Source organism: Caenorhabditis remanei, chromosome IV (genome assembly GCF_010183535.1).
Source record: "Caenorhabditis remanei strain PX506 chromosome IV, whole genome shotgun sequence".
Lineage (NCBI taxonomy): Eukaryota > Metazoa > Nematoda > Chromadorea > Rhabditida > Rhabditidae > Caenorhabditis > Caenorhabditis remanei.
The window spans coordinates 16,905,030-16,925,210 of NC_071331.1; the positions used below are offsets into that span (position 1 = coordinate 16,905,030).

At 38.2% G+C, this 20,181-nt stretch overlaps 8 protein-coding genes across 8 annotated transcripts; all 8 read right to left on the reverse strand.

Annotated features, from left to right (window-relative positions):
* Positions 1 to 408: 408 nt before the first annotated feature.
* Positions 409 to 3,212, reverse strand: GCK72_014710 (uncharacterized protein; the record flags this gene model as incomplete). Its single annotated transcript, XM_053730419.1, has 5 exons — positions 409 to 508; positions 554 to 728; positions 774 to 996; positions 1,043 to 3,046; positions 3,096 to 3,212. 5 exons carry the CDS (start codon positions 3,210 to 3,212, stop codon positions 409 to 411), a joined length of 2,619 nt encoding a protein of 872 aa, XP_053585191.1.
* Positions 3,213 to 5,787: 2,575 nt separating this feature from the next.
* Positions 5,788 to 7,450, reverse strand: GCK72_014711 (uncharacterized protein; the record flags this gene model as incomplete). The annotated part of the gene is made up of 5 exons (XM_053730420.1): positions 5,788 to 5,991; positions 6,068 to 6,400; positions 6,445 to 6,777; positions 6,824 to 7,157; positions 7,344 to 7,450. 5 exons carry the CDS (start codon positions 7,448 to 7,450, stop codon positions 5,788 to 5,790), a joined length of 1,311 nt encoding a protein of 436 aa, XP_053585192.1.
* Positions 7,451 to 8,139: 689 nt separating this feature from the next.
* On the reverse strand, positions 8,140 to 9,046 carry GCK72_014712 (uncharacterized protein; the record flags this gene model as incomplete). The annotated part of the gene is made up of 4 exons (XM_053730421.1): positions 8,140 to 8,220; positions 8,269 to 8,694; positions 8,743 to 8,875; positions 8,919 to 9,046. 4 exons carry the CDS (start codon positions 9,044 to 9,046, stop codon positions 8,140 to 8,142), a joined length of 768 nt encoding a protein of 255 aa, XP_053585193.1.
* Positions 9,047 to 10,054: 1,008 nt separating this feature from the next.
* GCK72_014713 (uncharacterized protein) lies at positions 10,055 to 11,529 on the reverse strand (the record flags this gene model as incomplete). The annotated part of the gene is made up of 5 exons (XM_003108288.2): positions 10,055 to 10,252; positions 10,307 to 10,618; positions 10,667 to 11,071; positions 11,120 to 11,260; positions 11,305 to 11,529. The coding sequence occupies 5 exons, from the start codon at positions 11,527 to 11,529 to the stop codon at positions 10,055 to 10,057; spliced, it is 1,281 nt and encodes a 426-aa protein (XP_003108336.2).
* Positions 11,530 to 12,007: 478 nt separating this feature from the next.
* Positions 12,008 to 12,259, reverse strand: GCK72_014714 (uncharacterized protein; the record flags this gene model as incomplete). The annotated part of the gene is made up of 2 exons (XM_003108210.2): positions 12,008 to 12,118; positions 12,167 to 12,259. 2 exons carry the CDS (start codon positions 12,257 to 12,259, stop codon positions 12,008 to 12,010), a joined length of 204 nt encoding a protein of 67 aa, XP_003108258.2.
* Positions 12,260 to 12,609: 350 nt separating this feature from the next.
* On the reverse strand, positions 12,610 to 13,233 carry GCK72_014715 (uncharacterized protein; the record flags this gene model as incomplete). Its single annotated transcript, XM_003108342.2, has 4 exons — positions 12,610 to 12,856; positions 12,906 to 12,973; positions 13,023 to 13,128; positions 13,175 to 13,233. 4 exons carry the CDS (start codon positions 13,231 to 13,233, stop codon positions 12,610 to 12,612), a joined length of 480 nt encoding a protein of 159 aa, XP_003108390.1.
* A 159-nt stretch (positions 13,234 to 13,392) lies between these two features.
* On the reverse strand, positions 13,393 to 15,251 carry GCK72_014716 (uncharacterized protein; the record flags this gene model as incomplete). The annotated part of the gene is made up of 8 exons (XM_003108211.2): positions 13,393 to 13,476; positions 13,527 to 13,974; positions 14,022 to 14,273; positions 14,316 to 14,431; positions 14,484 to 14,916; positions 14,963 to 15,038; positions 15,083 to 15,162; positions 15,211 to 15,251. The coding sequence occupies 8 exons, from the start codon at positions 15,249 to 15,251 to the stop codon at positions 13,393 to 13,395; spliced, it is 1,530 nt and encodes a 509-aa protein (XP_003108259.1).
* A 276-nt stretch (positions 15,252 to 15,527) lies between these two features.
* GCK72_014717 (uncharacterized protein) lies at positions 15,528 to 20,161 on the reverse strand (the record flags this gene model as incomplete). The annotated part of the gene is made up of 10 exons (XM_053730422.1): positions 15,528 to 15,692; positions 15,741 to 16,406; positions 16,456 to 16,936; positions 17,132 to 17,298; positions 17,663 to 17,872; positions 17,920 to 18,804; positions 18,850 to 19,026; positions 19,149 to 19,251; positions 19,953 to 20,056; positions 20,102 to 20,161. The coding sequence occupies 10 exons, from the start codon at positions 20,159 to 20,161 to the stop codon at positions 15,528 to 15,530; spliced, it is 3,018 nt and encodes a 1,005-aa protein (XP_053585194.1).
* Positions 20,162 to 20,181: the final 20 nt, after the last annotated feature.

A 20,181-nucleotide genomic window follows, 5' to 3' on the forward strand; every position in this document is an offset into this window, starting at 1 on the left:
AAAACGCCGTCTGAGATTCGATTCGTCATTGTGTCACTTTCTGAAAGAAATCGGCAACCAAGTTGTTGCTCCAACTCAAATTTATTTAAAGAATTATAAAAACATTTGATACTATTATTATTTTTTCAAGCAAGGCACCGGAAACAGAACGACAAAAAGTCATTTTAATCACAGGAGTCTTATAGAAATCACAATGGAAAAAAGGAAGGGAAGAGAAGTTTTTAACGCATCACATATTTCTCTCGAATGAAAGAGAATAACAGATTGTTTATAAACTCAAAGAAATGAAAGAAAACAGCCATGCGATAAAATATGAAAATGGAATGTCTAGAATTATAGAAAAAGAAAGGCAAGAAGAAGGAAGAAACTATGCGAAATCGATTAGAAAAAAACTGAAGAGTTTGGAGTTTATTGAGCAGCAAGTTCCGCTTCTTGAAGGGCTGTTCTGAAGGAATATGGAACAAATGGATACCCAAGACCCAGGTAGAATTTGGATTGAAATTCGACCCTGCAAATAATAAAATTATGATTGAGAAAGGTTTGTAAAGCATACCAGTGAAGACGGAGAGTGTGGAGGAAAGCGGACAATCCTTCCATCAATACAAGAATCGAAATAGTCAAAACGAAGAAGATGAAAAAGACAACGTAGACAGCGATGAATCCTTTTGTTCCTTCGATTCCGAGTCCTCCAGTGACGAACACCATGTGCCATAACACTTCGGAGAGTTCTGAAAGTCATTGAATAAACATAAAATGATAAAATAATAACTTACGAGCGTGAGCAAGCGAAAGAGCCCAAAGACGTAGGTAGGAAGCAGTGTGAGAAACGCATCCAAGGACATATTCGATAGTGTGAATTGCTTGATGAACCATAACATCTCCGAATGATTCATCTTCATGACCTCCGTGATCTCCTCCATGAGCAGCTTCCTCTTTCTTCGATCCTCCGTTGATCACAATTTCACTACTATCAGAAACAACATTGGCACGAACAGTCTGAAAAATTGAATGATGTGAAAATGAATAGTCTAATTGAATTTACCACGTTTCCATGGAGTTCTTTCTGCTTTTTCTTTTGTTGCATCACATGATGAATTGGCTTTCCGAAGAGCATGATTGGAATGCAAATGACGGCAATAATTACAAGAATCATTTCGATAATTGATTGTCCTGGATACCATTGAGAAAGATAACAAGCCTCGACCTCTTTGTATTCTCCATTAACTTTTCCTCCTTCTTGAACGAATCCAGCTTCACGATCTTTCATCATGAACATGTTGATAAGACCGATGAGAAGAGATGGAGCACAGTGGGATCCTGGATAGATTTGACCGAAGACTGTCGCCTCTTTGGTCCAGAAGAAGAGCCATTTAAGAATGATTTGCAGGCAGAGATACATGAAGATGCATCCCATGAAAAGCATTTGAGGGATGAATACTGTGAAGATGTCGATTTTGGATTTGTTGAAAGTGTGGTTGAAGAATGAAAGAATGACTCCAAATGTCATTTGAGTGATTCCGAGAATAACGGACAACTTCATTTTCATAGAGTTCAAGAAATTCAACTTGTTTTCAGCGATGTTCCAGATTGGATCAACTCCGAATGAGTATGGACCGCCTGCATGATCATATGCATCTTCTGGAGCAAACTCGATGAGCATCTCCTTTCCATGCTCAGTATGGCTAATCCAGTTTGTGATATTTTCCATAGGGTACGGATTCTTCCACCCACTTCCGAAAATGTTGAATGACTTTGCGAACATATCATTGTAAACAATTCCAGCATGGATCGAGAAAATACCCATCAGAAGAATGATGTAACGACCTCCGAAGAACATATTGAAGATCTCGTCTTTAATGTTTCTGGATTGAAGGTTCTTCTCTCTCAACACGAACCAAAGTCCTGCCATAAGCATGATAACTCCGTGACCGAGATCTCCGAACATACAGGAGAACAAGAATGGGAAAGTGATAATGGTGTATGGAGCAGGATTCAACTCTCGGTATGTGGCAATACCGTAAGAATCAACGATTCCTTGGAAGACAGCTGTGAACTTGTTGGTCTCATTGTAGGTTGGTGGAGTGACGGATGTCTCGAGGATATTGAGAACTGGTTTGACTGAAGATCCACTTCTCTCTGCTCCAGTTTCAATTGCTCTGCGAACATCTTCAACATGTTTCAATGGAATCCAACATTCTCCGACGAAGAAACGACCGATTCCGTCGAAAGTAAACAGATTGAGCATATGGAAAACAGTCTTGATCATACGGACTTGTTTCAACCATTGATGATGATTGTTGGCAGCTGCCTGGAGAACTCGGAACCGATGTTCACGGGTCTGTCCGAGGACAGTTTGAAGATCTTGAATACGAGCACGCACGTCATTTCTAGCGGATTGACGTTCCTTGAAGGTCTTTGGGCAGTTCTTGAAGAGTTTAGCCTTGAATCCATCACAGACTTTCTCGACGATCGAACGCATGCGATCTCCCTTCAAGAAGATAATGAACACTGACTTGTGAACTTTCTCTCCAGATGGTTCCTCCAATTCTTCAGCGATATCACTTGAGCGAATATAGGCAGTGTGATGGCAAGCACGCCAGAGAACACGTTCGAATCCGTTGAGCCTCTCACGACGAACGATTCCAACCAAGTAGTTGACTGGTAGTTTGTCAACGCGAATAGCTCCTTCTTCATCAAGATTCTCAAGTTCCTCTTGTGCTTGATCATCGACTCCTCCTTGGAAGAACTCGTCAGTCTTATCAAGAACAGCATCCCATTCCTTCAAATCCATGAAGTTGGCCTTGAGTTGAGCATCAGAATCATTCATACTCTTCACATCTTTCTCCAATTCAGCAAGAGTTCCTTCCAAAGTATTGAGTTCAGAAGTTGGAAGAATAGCATAGTCTCCGTTATCAACTTTTCCTGGAACAATGATCTCATCCCTCACAATCTGGTTCTCCAAGAATCTCAATTTTCTCTCCATTTCATCGTAACGACGGATGTCTTTGACGAACGTTCTTTGGAAGTTGTTCACATTTGGATTCAGCTGAAAAATATTTCAGATGGATGAGAATCAGAAGTCAGAAAAAACTTACATCCTTGAATTGAACGTATGGCTGTTTTCCAATTTCAGCGACAATATTGAATGCAGCATCTTTCTCCACGATGAGCTGGCAGAATCGCATCTCCTCGGAGCGCGTCAACGACCCCATCTTCTTTGTTTTTTGGTGGGTCTAACTTACTGAAAATATGTTTTTTTTTTCTTGAGAAGGAATGAATCAATGTGTTTAAGATAAAGTAAAAAGGGCATTTGCAAAAATATTTGCACAACGATAGGGGGGAACAGAGATGAGAAAGTTACTATTTTCTCTTGTTTGCTGTTGATTTTTCAATCTAATTTTGATTTTCGAATGAACTTTTGAGACGTCAAATTACACAGAAAAAAACTTTGATACGATCACAATGCGAACAAAATAAAAGAAGAGAAGATGGCAAATAATGGAAGAATTTTTTGGGGAATTCTCATAGATTGAAACACAATGAAAAATAGGAAAAATATTTCTTTTCCCAGTTCACAAAAGTTTCAGGGAAAACGAGAGAAAGGAGGAAAAAGTTGAATACAAAACGATTTGAAAAGCGTCAATTGTTATAATACGAAACCAGAAAGATCTAACTGGGAGAAGGGGGAATTGTTGCGTATGCATAGGAAAAGGTAGTCATCGTAATCGGTGCCGTCACTCATCTGAATTCTAAATTCGTGAATTCCAATTTTATGACAAACAATGCGTACCGCCCATCTCTTTCACTCTCCGGGGGATGAATTCAGGTTTTCTGGGAGAGTGAAAGTGATATGAACAGGGGATAAATGATATCATTTCGGAAGAAACAAATCAGGATAAAATAGAGAGAAAAGACGAGAATTGGGTAGTTTGAAAAGGAGAAAAGTCAAAGGGTGATCGAAGGTTTCAAGGCTAGAAATGATGCTATCGGAAACCAGTTTTTGGTGAAAAGAGGAGGAAGAACTGAGGAGTAATGGCAGGAGAACACGAGAATTGACTGTTGTTGAATCTATGTGATTGAGTAGGTCACTCTGCTTATCGGTATGTTTTTTTCGGAAGTTAGACAACGAATGGGCGGAGCCGAGAATAGCTGATGAGTCAAGAATGTTTGCTTTTTGGGTGTCTAGAATAGACTTCACGTGATCTTCTGAAAGTACATATGTACAGTACCCCTCCCCTTTATGGAGACGATAGCGTCATTTTAGGCATCAATGCCGGATGTATTAACAACTCATGTTTGATTCAATAAGTTTGAATTTAACATACCAACGAAGCTAAACGGGAAGTGACATCATTTGAGTGGGTTACCGGTTTACGGAAATATTCTGGAAACTAGATCAGGACCTAATGAATAGTATTCGGTAATCACTTGGCTTGACCTGTACTACGAGATACTGTAAGTAAAGAAAGTAAACGTTTTGCCTAATCTAGACAAGCGGTTAACCTAAACATACCGAAAAAGGGAGAAAAGGGAGAAACTAATTGAAGTGGAACATCCCCCCTGCCTTCAACCCACTTGTCGGGTTTGCACAGAACCTACACATAATACAAAAAGAACAAAAGTCTTCCTCAATCGTTATCAGTGATTGTTTTCCGGCGGCCAGTGAATGCTCCTCCTCAGTGATAATACATAGAATGATGAGTGCGGAAGGAGCAGCTTTCCTCCAAGGTGTCCTTCTGCCGTTTAGCCATCTCTCCACTGCGTAAAAAGAAGATCAACCACTGGTTTTCGGCCGCGGGGCGCGAATCATAGTCGCTCCTCAAATCAAAGTCTCGTAGACTGTCGTGGTCTCTAGATGACAATACAAACTGCGCATCATCGATATACGCTATGTCTATTCGTCTTCGGACGGTACTGTATCTGAATCAAAGAGTAAAAAACCAAAACTGTGTGACTGCGTCGTCGTTGGGCGCCATCAGAAGAGAGCGAAAGGTATCAAGTGAGAGAGAATTCAGAATTCATCAGTGTTCGGAGAGAGAGAGAGAACTCGTTTCCACTTGTTCCATTGCTCCGTTTCAATTGAGCAAACAAATGGCGATGGTCAGAGAATCTTGGTTTGTATTGGTCAGTCTCGATGCACTCCAAATCGTTTTTTGTTTTCTTTGAAAAGACAAACATTCTCAAAAAGTACATTGATAGAATGGGTTGGTTAAAGTGATTTAATGATCAGGAAAACACGATTTTGATAGAAAATGTTCAGACTACGGAGTTGGACTGAAATGCTCGACGAATCGAGAGTACCTTGAGGAGGATTGAACTGAAGAAATCAACTGTTTCAAAATGCAACTGTTTTTTAAAGAAATTGTTGCCCATACTGCTACAAACTATTTTGGACACAGAAACAATCAAGAGCTTCAATTTTTAGTTTCTATAACTATTATATGAAAAAAGCGAGAAAGTGATTAATTTGAGACATGGAAGTCCTGATTTCTTGACGCTTGTCAACAATTATTGAGCAATATGATAATCTCTGACACTTTGGGTAAGTCTGAAAGTTGACTACCTTCAACTGAAAATAGACAAAAAAGGATATTGAGTGAGTCAGTCGGTGCCTGACTTTTAGAATGTTTACAACATTTGATTGTTTCTGTTTACAAACAGGGTAGAGTCACAACATTAATCGAATCGAATTTATTCCCAGGAAGTAGACGGAAGGTTATTATTGAAAAAAAGTTGGTGAGCTTGGCAAAAATTGAGAAATTGAGAACAATACGAAAATTACAAAAATTAATGAGAATCTTCTGGAACCCAGAGGAACTTAGCGACACGAATAAACAGAAATTCCATAAGCAAGACAAATCCGAAGAAGCCAAAGATGATGATAGCAAAAACGAAAACGGACTCATTTGTCAAAGACATGTTGCATTCAGTACAGCACTCAGGACAATACGAGCAGCAGTCGTTTGAATAGAGTTTGGTGCAGTTGAAGTTCTGGAATCAGGAATAGTTGGAATGACATCTCCGGAGAATTAATAAAACTCTTCGATAAATAGAACTGAAAAATTACCATAGCATTGTAGAAGAAAGATGGAAGACTGTAATATTCACTGGCGGCATATGAGCACATTTCGTCACGAATGGAAATGTCTTGAATCCTCGATACGGGCTTCAATTCCTTCTGAGTCGAGTCACTTATTCCATACACACGAAACAGATATGCACAAGTCTTCTCCACATTTCCATGGTTTTCGCGGATTTGAATTTGAACGGCTTTGATATGAGAAACCATCCATTGAGGTTTAACCTGACACTCTTGTTCTTGTGTAGACTGATTATCTGATTTGTATTCACATCGGGGCCCAAGTACTACTCTATTCTCACATTGAGTATCCAAGCATCCCTAGAAATTAGATTTTGGATATTATTTCATTTCCCAAAACTAACCATCACAAAATAACTTTTTGGTGCTCCATTTGGAACGGTTCCATTCCATTTCGAATGTTGATAAGAGATTGAAATTGGACTGATGTCTTGAGATAATTGGATAGTTAGAATTGAATCTTCCTCATCAGAACACCAGGATTTGTTGACGGGAAGTTCTTCTCGATCGAGTAGAACGTAACCACCATCAACTGCTCCAAAGAAGTCCCAAACTTTGTCCATGAATCCATCTCCTGGGGAAACTGGAGGAGAGGAAAGACGCTCATCTATGAAAGCACCGAATAGAGCATTTGCAGCATTGATTCGATTGGTAGAATTAGTTGAAGTGTTCATCGTCTGTAATGATTATTTTGTTTGGAAGTAAATTTGAAACTTCAATCACCTCTTCTTCCGACTCGGATGGTAAAACTTTGTGAAAAATAATACGATCATCATAGTAATCTCCTTCTTTGGAATCTGCTCCATTTTCAAAACCAAAGTAGTCCTCGAAACTATTTTTTTCTATTTCTTTCTCCTCCTCTCCATTTTTCTGAATTCCCGAATCATGTTGAATCAATCTAGTTTCGATATGAAAAAAGATGGGATTCTCGACCTCTTTGTCCTCTTCGTTTTCTGACTTCAGCATTGATATGAATTCGGCTCTGCTCTCCATTTTGTTCAGTCGCGATGCGATGTTGTAAGACTGGAAGAAGTTAAGATAAAAGTTGAAAGCACACCTGGAAGCATACGAATTCCTGAATATGTGAATGCAGAGTAGTGAGTTCCCAAGTGTTCAAAAATAGAATGATAGCAATAAATAAGAGAATGGCTCCAATAAACCATTTTTGCAGTTCTAGGAGAGGAAACGCATAGAATCTGAAACATTTTGGGCATTTCAAACGTCAATGAAAGTTCAGAATTACCGAGTCGCTCTTTTCACAGAATGGTTCTTCTCCGAAACAATCAATGCGCCCGCTAGTTCTGAATCCTTCGCAGACTCGACATCTCTGTCTTTTATTTTTATTTTCATTTCTTTCGATATTTCGTTTTCACCTACGAAAATGTTTCCGTTAATACGCAGCCCTGAAAACGTATGCGAGTAGACAAAAGAAAGGAGAAAGCGAGCCAATCGGTATAGTGCAAAAAGAGCGAATCAACGAAAAAGAAAAGAAGAAAAAAGAATGATGGGCAATTGTTTTTCCGTTTATAGTGCCCCTTCGGTCAAACCATTCTAGAAGAAGAAAGAGAGATGCACAAACAAACGTATCGATAAAACTAAAAAAGAGAATGAAGATGGTAGAAAAGGAGCGGCTGAAGGATGTTGGTGCTGGGGTTGAGAACGAATAAAAGAGGAAAAGGCAACGGAGGAAAGAAGGGGGCGGAGCTTGGGAAGAGAGAACATGGTACCGAAGACATATGTTGCTTTGACACGCCGAAAAAAAAAGAGAGTTGAGGGAATCAGACATTGAAAAAAGAAAACGAATGCCTGGAACGGAGAACATATGTAAGTCTTGGTAGGAGATCTGAGAAAACAACTCTGGAAAAGGATTTTTGAAATAACTCACAGGAAAAGAGAAACATATTTATTAGATCTTAGAACAACAGGGATAAGTTTTAACCGAATCAAAACCATTAACACGATTCCTTTTTTGGGGAAATTCAAAGCAATGATTAATTTTAAAAAACTGTTTGGGACTTAGTTGATTGCTTCTTTCAAGCTTATTTCGAAATTTGCTGATCCGCAGATGTGTATGGTTCGGTTGGAGTCTCGACAACATTCTCGACATCACTTCCAGTTTTCTGTAAAATGATAAATCATTCTGTGTCATTCCAACTATATAAATCAACCTCTTCTTGTTCATTTCTAGTCGAGTTACCCATCGCTTCTCTCTCTTTCTCCTCGTTGTACTCATCGTATTCTTCATCCTCGAAATCCTCTTCATCCATAGACTTCATTTCATCTTCTTCTACCTCCGGCTCTTCAGCAGTTTCTTTTTCTAAAAACTCATGCTCTCCCAATTTGTGATGTTCCTTTGGCTCATTCTTTTCGTTTGTTCCATTCATCCTCTCTATTTCGAACGCATACATCTCTGCACCGAGTGCATACAATTGTTCATCCAACGCATGCATCTTTGCATCGAATTCTTCCAAACGTTTCTTGAAAACTTCATCCATATTTGCCGCTTTATCGTACTTCACATATTCTTGTTTCTTGATCTCGTTGTGGGGCTCATGTTCGTGTTCAATATTTTCATGAAATTTGAGTTGATCAATCTGGAAATATCATAGATTTGAGACTTTTCAACATTCCATTAGTCTTACCGTAATACTGTCTTGTTGATGCTGATCGGAGAACTTGTACACCATGTAGAGGCCGGCGAAAAGAGCGATGATGAGAAGGAAGTTGAGGAGGAAAAGACATACTCCGGAATTTCTCTTCATCCAATTGAACCACCTGAAAACATCAAATGAGACATGGAGATATGTGGAAGCCATACCAAGTGTTTGGTTTCTGTCTTGATGCTGGATCCTCGACTTGGAATCTATCGGGAAATGTCATCAGATTTGTTCTAACATCCGAAGAATATGGAGAATTGTCGCCTCCCTCTTCCGGAATGCGTTCCATTCTTCTCGAACAGATGGGAAATTGAGATGCTCAGAAGGGTGCTTTTGGAATCTGTATAATTAAAATATTTTGAATTGATACGTTTAAACAGAAGAGAAAAGACGATGAATTCAAACTGATTGAGAATAAATTGACTGAGGAGTGAATCCTCACATAAAATAGTTATATCACGAAAGTAGTAGAGTTGAAGCATTGGAAACATTTGAAAAGTTGTAAGGACACGAATGATCAAACACAGCTGGAACACTGTTATGTCTCAAGTTATGAAGGAGAGAGGTCATTCGAAAACGATTATTTCAAAGACACCGAAAGAACGGAATACGATCAATGAGATGAAGCCATGAACAACTATTTTTCAAACAAAGGAAATATAGGAGAATCTAGAACGATGAATGACGCCGTATCTTAAAGAAGAAAATGAATTAGGATCAACGTCCTCATCAAAAAATACAGGATCAACTTTGAGATCCTGATCCAAACTTGAAGGAAAACAACTTGAAGAAAAAAGAAGGAAAATATAATCACCAAAATGAAGAAAAAAGTGAACTATCGGCCAGAAAGTTTTTTAGGATTTTAGGATTTGCTTCTCATGAACACACCAATCATATACCATTCAAAACTTTCCGAGAGAGCGCATTTGCTAAATTCTCTGTTCATCATAACCTATTTGAATCCTGTTTCGAAAGTGAATGAGGATCTAAATTCGAAAAAGAAAGGTTTTCTGTCTTTTCATGGATTGTAAGGAGACTGAGAATGAAGAAAAATGAGCATTTTAGAACTCGATCATGAGCCAATTTTCTTTTTTTGACTACAGTATGATGATCTTTTCTTGAATTTGAAAATTTTAGTTAAACATATTTATTTCGCAAACTCAAATAACTTTTTGATTTAAAAACTTGGAACGATCCTCTGGAATGGATGAAGTATGTATTTAGGGGTGGGAAGGCTCAAAAGTTTGGGATCATAAGAGTACTGTAGCAAGAAAGAGAATTTGTGGATTAGAAGTTTCTAGAAAAATCGAATATACATTTTAGCCAAGAAGAGAATTATAAAAAACGGGGATATCATCACAAGTGGAGTAATCAACACAAGAATGATTCCATAGACAACAGCAGAGAATGATGGATTGATTCGACATTGTGTGCAACATTCAGGACATTGTTTACAACATCCTTTAGAGAAGAGGGAGATACAGTATCCATCGAACTGAAAGAATTAATTTATGTGGATTAGAAGAATTCAACTGGAAAAGTAACTCACAATATCAAATAGAATCCGATAGTTATGGTATCTGTTAGTGATCGATAAGCACGTGTTGATGTGATCTCTTTTCATCTTCTGATTTCCAGTCAACAACTTTTCCTCGATATGACCGTATACACGAACCAGATATACACATGTCTTTCGGGTGTTCCCATGGTTCTCCCGGATACGAAATTGAACTTTCTTAGTTGGAGAAAGGCGGAGAGAGGTGGGAATCACACAAACTTGCTCTTGTTTGTCTTCTGAATTCTTATAAACACAGTTTGACATGATTCTCTCCATTTTTCTACAGTTTTCATCGAGGCAAGACTGAAATAACAGTTTGAGATCTGGAAACCTTCTCAAAATACAACTAACCATCACATCATAACTCTTCGGTGATCCATCTGGAACCGACCCGTTCCATCTTGTATGTTGATAAGAGACGGCGGTTAGATTTGTGTAACTGGCCAGGTTGATAGTGAGAACAGGCTGCAATTCATTCGTACACCAAGCTTTGTTGGGAGGTAACTCGATTCGATCCAATAAAACATATCCTCCAAAATCGGATCCAAGAAAAGAGTTGGCAATGAATCCGTCTTCGAACGAGACTTCTTCAGACGAGAGCTCGTGGTCAATTGATGCATGGAGAAGAACATTCGCAGCATTGATTCCAAATGTTGAATTTATTTGAATCTCATCATTTAAGTAAGTTTTCGAGATGCTTCCAGCGTGATGTTCTCTGTCAATGATGATTTCTTCCGTAGACAACATCATGGCTTTCTGAAAATATTTCAAGTTTAGTTTTAATAAAATATTCTCAACTCTCACTTTATTTTTCTCAACAGATTTTCCATTATCCTGTGATTGGATCGCTCTCTCCATCAGATTGTTCTCAGTTTCGATTGTACTATTATTCCAAACATTCAATTGTTGCTCGAGGATATTGATATAAACTTGAATATTGGAGACCTAAAAGATAGACTTCAAACAAAATAAAATTCAGAGTTCCTCACCAATTTCTGTGTTTTGAAGCTTTGGAAAACCAGGAGAGCAGAAACCAAAATAGTCGATAGGATCAAGATGACAACACACGTATCAAAAATGGTTCGGCAACCCTTCCTCGATCCCTCTTTTCTCTCCGATTTTCTCCAGAAGTTCTGCCTCTTCAATACCTTTTTGGATCTCACAGGAGATCCATACGCCAACTCGGCATCTATCTCATCGGCACATGAGGCCATGGAACTTGTTCGCCTATTCAATGGATATCTGGATAATAACATCTCATGGATAAACCAAAATCAAAGAACGAGATCAAAATTATGAATGGTGGAATCTATTTCTGAAAAAGAAGCAGAGGAAGAGAAGCTCTCAAGAGGTAATGAGTAGAACTGCTCTCTTTGAGTGGGCGGAGCCTAGCGGGACGAGCAAAGATTGTTTATTACACAAAGGAGACAGACCGTCCTCCAACACACACTTGATTAAAAACAATTGTAAATCAGCTGTAATTTGAGAAGTTGCTTCGAGTTGTAAAACTTATTAGAGATCTATCTCAAAGATTACGGTATGTCTGCGTCTTTTATATATTTTTTATTACACTTTGATGGCCAGACATCATCTTTTCTCGGAGTTGTTCACTTTCGGGTAATTGGAAAAAATAAAATAATTTATTTGTTTTGAGTTATTGAATGAAATGAGAAGAGAACAAGATCAAAGTGATTATACGGCAAAATCGAGCATAATTTGAGCAATGACACGTTTCAGATGTTCTTTTGTGACTTGACGGTCTCCTGTGTTGGCGGCAGTTTGTGCTGTTCGAGCGATTGTTTCCTGTAATACAAGCACAGTTTAGAAGAAAATATATTCCAAGAAAAATACCTGTGCAAGTAAATTAATGAGTGCAGTCAACACTGCAAGTGCATCTGAATCCAAATTGAGTCGCTTCTTTCCACGTCGAGCCACTGTTAGCATTGATCTGACTGTTGATTGTTTGATATGCATCGTCATTTTAGGAAGAACTAAAAATATGAAACGCATTGAATTTTACCCGAGTTTTCATCTGAAATAAGTATAAGTTTATTAGAACAGCAACTATAGAAATTTGACTGATAGGATATAACAAAAAACACTTTTATTTGGATAATCTATAAAAATGTAAATAAACAGTAAGAAGCTCTCAAAAGGAATCACAATAAAAGAACATTTGCGAAATTGATTGGACAAAATTGTAAATGAGATTTGGAATGAACCGTTTCAAACAGCGAGAAGTTTTCAAGAATGTTGTTCAAATAACGAACAACAAAAAACAGAAATTAATGAAATTAAACTTCCATACGGAACGGGAAGTCTGGTGGCAATGTGAATCTGTATGGTTCAGTATACGGCAAATCCATTGATGCCAGAAGCATAGTCAATTCAGCTTTGAGACGAGTGGTCGAGGCTTGGATCTTTTCCATCAAATTCTTCAGCATATCCATTTTTCGATCGCAGACTTTCATCGCTTCTTGCAGTGGTAACTCAACGAGAACATCTTCTGACAACTTTACGACGACGTGTTTCGTGTCTCGACTGTAAAAAAATTATGGTGAGAACTGTAGTCAGAATATAATAAACTCACACTTCCATATTCATGAAAACTCTCTGTCCGATTTCGGTTTTTCCTTCAATAACTTTTGAAGCTTCGGACTGAAAGTTAATGGGTTAATTAGTGGCTGAAAAATAAATGTTCACTTACAAGAAGTCGTTGACAGGTGAATTTCAGTTTTGCATACTCTTCACATTCTTTTTGTAGTTTTTTGAATTGTTTGTCACCTTCGTTGATTCTTGGATGAAAGACATTCCTAAAGGAGAATGTAGTACGATATTGGTAATACGATGGGGACTCACTCGGATACTTCTTCTAGATACTTCATGTACATTTGACGCGATTTGACGTATTTTTCCATCTGAAAAATTGTATGTTTTGTAATTGAAATCAATTCATATATCAAGATACACACAAAAAGATTGAACATATTCTTCTTCTCAATTAAACATTCGGAGAGAATACAGATAAAATTACTTCATTTGTACATGTTATGTTTCCCAATTTATAGATTAAAAAATTATTCGGCAACAAAATCCGGCCTCCGAAATGTGGCAATCACGAGTTCGAATGACTTGAAAATACTCTCGATTTCAGCGCGATCCTGAAAAATGTTTCATTTTTTGTATTGAAATCGCAGATTCATAGTTTTACCAAATTATTTTTGTATTTGATGTCTTCCAAATGATGGTTTCCATTCATCATGGGAACGCATTTCATAAAAAGAGTAAGCTTTCTCTTAACAGCTCCGTAGGCGGTATGAGAAAGCATTTCGGCACAAATGTCAGCTACAACTCGTTTCACATCATCATTCGGCAGCTGACTGTCAAATATGAGTTTAATGAATTCCTCTGGGCATTGTTCGATTGGATCCGGTAACACCGCGTTTGAGTATGGCTTTAGAATATAATAGAACTGATGCAACTGCATAAGCATTTGATGTCTCAATAAGGCTACAACAAGCTTCGCCCTCACTCCTTGCTCGTGTAATGGAAGATTCGGACGAATGAAAGTATCCAAAGTTTTTGGTGGATTGAAATGCGATAACCCGGCAGCCAAGTGAATTGTCGTACCGAATTGAGCTGCAAACTTTTCAGCCATTCTGAAACTTTTCTCGATTAAAATTTGAATTCTATTTGTATATCTAACTTGTCAAGAGGTTGTGGACTTGTTGCAGATGTGTAGATATTCGTATTACAAAGTGGATAGATCAGAATCGCTCGAGTCCACTGAAGTAAGTGACGAATGATCATGAACACCTCGAAAATTGGAATTCCAGACGCAGTCGACATGTCAAGAATAGAGCGATCCGGACTGCAATGGCTAAGCAACTTCGCTACAATTGGATTTGCATCTGGAGTTGGCCAAACATCTTCGAGAAGAAGGATTCCATGATACGGTCTGAATAAGAGAATTCATTCAGTCTCTCATATCGATTCTTACTTCATTTTTCTGACTATTTCATCAATATCTTGTCTCCCTTTTGGTACTACGTTCAGTCTTGATAAAGCATGCGCCTCATCACAGAATCCGAGTTCCACGAAGTTAATTTGATATTTCTGAAGAGAAATCACAGTAGATTTCACCACTAAAAAATATTTGTTAACTTACATGAATGTTGCCTCTTTTCCTTACTTCATCGTACATATCAATCAAGGTTTGAACCATGAAACTTGTTTTAGAGAACTCGCGAAGTGGATCGTCGGCACTGTCCGCCATGTCAGCCCATTTATCTTCTCTTTCAAGGAATCCAAAGTAATTTTGCAACATGACAAAACTAACAGCAATTTTGTTAGAAAGGGTCTGATAAGCCGCCGCTGTGTGTTGATCACATCCTTGTTTCAATGCAAAAACTATCAGAATCTGATAATTGGTATTCCCTCCACGTGCCTTCCATGTCTTTGGATATCCAACGAATCTCTGATTGTTAATTTTCATATCAAAACCATCATTACATCCGATTTCTTGAGTTTTGACAGCCTGAGCAAGCATTCCAAGTGACATGTCGAATTCTGTTTCAACAAGACCAAATCCAACACTTGGGCTGTAAAATGTTCATTAACAAGTTCATGAAAGAACTAGATACATACTCTTTAACACTGGTGAGAACTGGTTTCATACTCACTCCGGGAGTGGAACTTGCTGGAGTAGATTCTTTGGGAGGGGCTGAAAGAATTCAATTGGAAATGATAAAAATACTATTATATAACCTTTCGGAGGTGGTTTCCTATGTGGATAGATTGATACAATCTTTTCGCCGGTTTGTCCTGCCAGAAAGCACATCACTGCACTGAAATTAACCGACAGATTAATCATTTGTTTACAAAATAGATCTCACTGTAGATGACATTCACTATCGAACTTTACTGGCGTCGCCATCTTTGAGATCCTTTTGAATTTATTCTGGAAATATGCCGCATTGAGGACTGGATGCTTGGTGAAGGAAGCGGTGAACTTTTAGGCCTCCTCGAAAACCTAGGCCCCCTATTCCAAATGTTTTTTCTTAATATTTTTCAATAATTTTCGATACGAGACAGATAATATCACAGTTAGATTAAATATAAAATGATATAAAGCGTCTTTGTAAGTTCATATTAAGCTCGTGACAACAAAAATACATTATGAAACAGGCAAATAAATAAGTAAGTGAAAAATTCAATCATGTTCAACAACAAGAATATCCCGATCTTCTGAAGGTGAATAATAACCGAAGTCTCGTAATGGGTTGTCCAACTCAATGCGATGTTGTTTGGTTTTCTCCGCCATTACTAGGTATAGACGAATGTTTGAAGAATGTGGAGTTTTGAAGAGACGTGCAAGCTGAAAAATTCAACGTATTGCAATATAGAATGTCTCTTTTATTCTTACCATATCTCTTATTTTTTGTACACTCATCGCTAGAGGGAGTTTACGTGATTCTACTCGGTTTCCACATTCTATTCTGATTTTTACCACTGTCAGACCTTTCTTCGCAGTATCAAGTGTAGGCTCTCCATGAATAGCAATGAGCCTTTTGATATCTTCGTCGTGATTAGATTTGTTCTCGATTCCAGCGTATTTGTTGAGGAAACGAATCTCTGCGGATCTTCTCTCCACTTCGGAAATATCAAATCGATTGAGATCGATTAGTGTGCTCAGTTTTGCTACGACAACTTCATACGAATGAACTCCTTTCTCAACTTCTAAATGTTTGCAGTCAAACAATAAACGTTTCAGATTTTTCAGAGATCGCATTGCATTTACGCTTGGCCAGTCCAGAATAGTATTCCCTCGAAGGTTCAAATATTCAAGATTTGGAAATTTGGATGTTCCATCTAGGCCAACTAGACTCGAGATTCCACAATTGGCTAATGACAATTGAGTGAGATTCGGGAAGTATCCTTCAATAGAATTCATAGAGCCAAATAAATTGTCTTCAAGATCAAGTGATGTCAGACGGTTGGCAACTACATCCGAGACAGTAAACCTTGTAAGTTCATTCCCAAACGCAACAATTTCGGCGGCTGATGGAAACCTTCGAATGATTGAATCCATCTGAATATTCGAGAGCCACTTTATATTTATGAAATCTGAAGAAACTTACAGATTCCTCACTTATCGTACATTCACTAATGACCAATTTCTTACAACTTTCTGAATAGATCGATTCTTCTCCTTCAAGTTCTCCATCTTCATCTTCATTAAACGACTGCATCCGATTTCTCCTTAAATTTAATTCTTGAATTCTTGGGAAAAATTCCAGAATTCGCTTCACAGTCTGCCATTTGTAAAGAAGATTCCCGTAGAGATTCAGTTCACGACAAAGAATAAATTGTGGAGAGTCGGATGGTGGAGGGAAACCAACAGATCGATTATCAAGTACGATATTTATGAGTTTTTCGATATTACTTTGTTTGGCAGCGGTTTGTTCCATACCGATCAACTCGATTTTCTTTGAAGATTTTGTCAGTTCAATTTCATTTTCAACACGTTCCTCTTCAGCGTATCGATCTTTTATTTCGAATAAAATATCTGTTGGCTTTGGAACAGCTTCCATTTTCATCAAGGATCCTCCAGTCGGATGTCTGGAAAAAGTTTTTCTGATTATGACAGTGATCTTTACAAACTTTTAAAAATTGTTTTATATTTTTAAAACAAAGTCTTTTTTTTCAAATTGAAAATGGATAATCTTGATAATCTCACACACTCTAGTGTGACAGTTCAGACAGATCAACGAGATCTCTTTTGCTTGAGATTAAATTAACAGTGGATTTTCTCACTTTGTTTGAAAATATCTGTGCCCTTTGACAACTCCATCATGTTTTCCACGAGTCGAATCATCCCATTCCAGTCCAACCCATATTTGAGAACCGTATCCGGATACTTCACCTATATAACGGATTGTTGCATTTTCGAAATTTATTCGTACACGCTGTCCGACTTCCATCTGAAGTTTCAAAAAATATTGCTTTTGAGACGAAGTTCTATGAATGGACAACTCTGAAAAGACGTCCAAAGATAGAAAAAAGTAAGATGGTTAAAGGAAAAAAAGTTTAACAGTTTATTCGTTCCCAAATGCATGAAAAAAGCGACTAGCGGAAAAATTAGACTCCTGTCTATTAGATATGACCAAAGAAAAAAGAGAAAGAAAAATCACAATGTACAGAAATTATGCACTGAAGGCAAAGGAAAGATATCAAACAATTCATCGGGTGTGACTAGAGTTCTTGTGAAAGTACGTTAGTTGCATAAATTATGAAAATACTGTTTACATGGTACACTGATTAATAGGTTACATATCAGAGAGTTACATTAGAGTTAGTAGGTGTAATATTTACAACGTTATTAGCGAGTTCTTGGGGATCAAAACAGTCCGTTGTGAGGAAAACTATGAAGAGAAGGCCGGTTCCCAACAAATCTCCAAGCGCTGTCAAATATGGAATCACAGAGTTATCTGGATCAATCTTCCATTTCCAAAGGAGAGAAACGAGGAATTGACATACGAACAGAAGGATCATCACCTGGAATATGTATGAAACTATTTTAATTATATCGGCAAAAAACTCACCTGGATGATAGCCGCAATCATGTACAAACTTGTGAAAAGAGGACCATGTGGTGTTACATTGCTCTTCGACGAATAAGTAAATAGTTGAATTAGAGCATTGAAGCAAATATGACCGGGTACGACAAGTAACAATAAGACACGGGCAGAGCGAGAATCCCACTCTTTAGAGAAGAATGCTCGTGTGAAGCTGGTGAATCGTTGCACTGTCCATCCATTTGGCAGTTCTCCAATCGCAGCAGCTTTGTGGAAATAAGTAGAAAGTCTACTGGCTTGTACTGCTGCTAAATTTCCTCCGACACCATTCAGAACTGGCCCATATGTACTCAAACTATGATACTTTCGCACAGCGGTTTCCAATATGAATCCACCAGCACTACTGATCAACATTGACATGATAACAGGAGTCCAACCATTGTACAACGTTTCTCGAGTTCCTTCATTCTCCTTGGCAACTTTTACCCAGAAAGGAAGTAACAAAAGGAAGACGATAATCACAACGCCGTTTAGCCAGGATTCTGTGTTGTGTGCTTTCAGGAAAACAGTTCCGAAAAATGCCAACACACTGAGAGTCGTCAAGTCTCCAAGAGATGCAGCGATGGGAGTAGCAACATTATCTGGATTGATGTTGTACTTTCGAGAAGTGACGATTACAGCGACCATAAGCAGAGAAAGTACGAGCGACGCACTACACGCTGTAGCCAAACTGCTCGCACACATCAACGCTCCATGAGCCCAATCGATTTCTCCTGTTGGAATGAAAGCTAAAGCGGCAGCAAATGCAGATGCCAGAAAGGCGACGACAGTAGCTTGCACTTGAACTAATGCCAAATTTGCAATCACCACATCTTTTCTCTGCTTTGACGAATCCATGTGCCCAAGGTTAGCCTGAAAACGAACAAGATTTTCTAAAAACTGCGCTGTGAAGTTTACCAAAGTGGACAATCTGCTAGCCAATGTCATTTCCAAATTTCCTTTCAGACCGAGAAGCGCCGGCACGAGAATGAGAATTTCCGGGATTTCCTCGAACAACGGCCATGTAACGACTACTGATAACACCAAACCGGCAAACACCATACCAAGTCCAGCAACAACGAAGGGAAAAAGGACCTGAATTGTTTAATATGAAGATAAAACAAATAATAGTTAATCACAATATGTTTAAAAAAAAATCTATTTTAATACAAAAAAGTGTCCCTGTCGTGAATAATCCCATAAAATTTCTTACGAACCTGAAAGAAGAGAACATAGCTGGACTCGGCAGGAACCACTGACATGTTTACAAGATCGTTCGACTGGTCGTAGGACTTTCGTTTGAGAGATGAAGTTTCGTTCCTGAAATTATAACTGAATCGGGTAAAATAATATATTAACATATAATTCGAATCACCATCAATAATGCAGTTAGTGAGAGATAGTTTTTTCGTTTTTTTGTTTAATTTTACATATCCAATTGGAAAAAAAGAAAAGAGGAGACAGTCGAACAATGAAATCGACTGACCTCGAAGGTAAAATAATGACGTTAGAGGTGACTTCAACTTGCAGAGAAATAAATTGAGATCGTCAGACTACATTGTCAAATTGGTGAGAATCAACGGAACAGTATCTTATCATTCCCGTACAAGTAATTGATTTTAAAAGACTGCTTCAAAACTGATTTCCTTTTTCTCTCGAAATAAATTATAATAGTTGTAATCGAGTGTCTCAAAACAAACGAAATAGTAAAACAACGAATACATAGGATCCACTCTCTCTTTCCGACCTGTCAAAATATGCCTTATTCGCTAGAGAAAAGTTTTGTAACACCGCAATAGATCTGTTTGTTTTATGAGCGATGAGACGGGCCGACAAAAGCGGATTTACGTGGAGGTTAAACTATTGCCTCAATCAAATTGATGATTTTTGAAAACAATTCGATATTTCCGTCGTTCTACAATGTAAACCAGTGAAATCATGTAATTTTGTGGTGCGATGACACCTGGCATCATTGTTGAGGACCAGTTTTTTCGTAGCGCATGAAATCTAATAATTCTCACATGACTCTCGAAAGAAATCCTCCTCCGGTGGTGGCCGTTTCTGCATCTAACGTCTTTCCAACGTCTTCCAATGCGATCCCCAACTGATCAAACGTTGTCAGTCCCTAGAATAGAGAGGTGACACTGATATCTTATGAAATATGGCTCACTTCATGGACGGCTGCTTGGTAGTCTTTTTTGCCATCCCCTATACCACCGCCACCTTTCATCTGAAAAATCTCAATTTAAT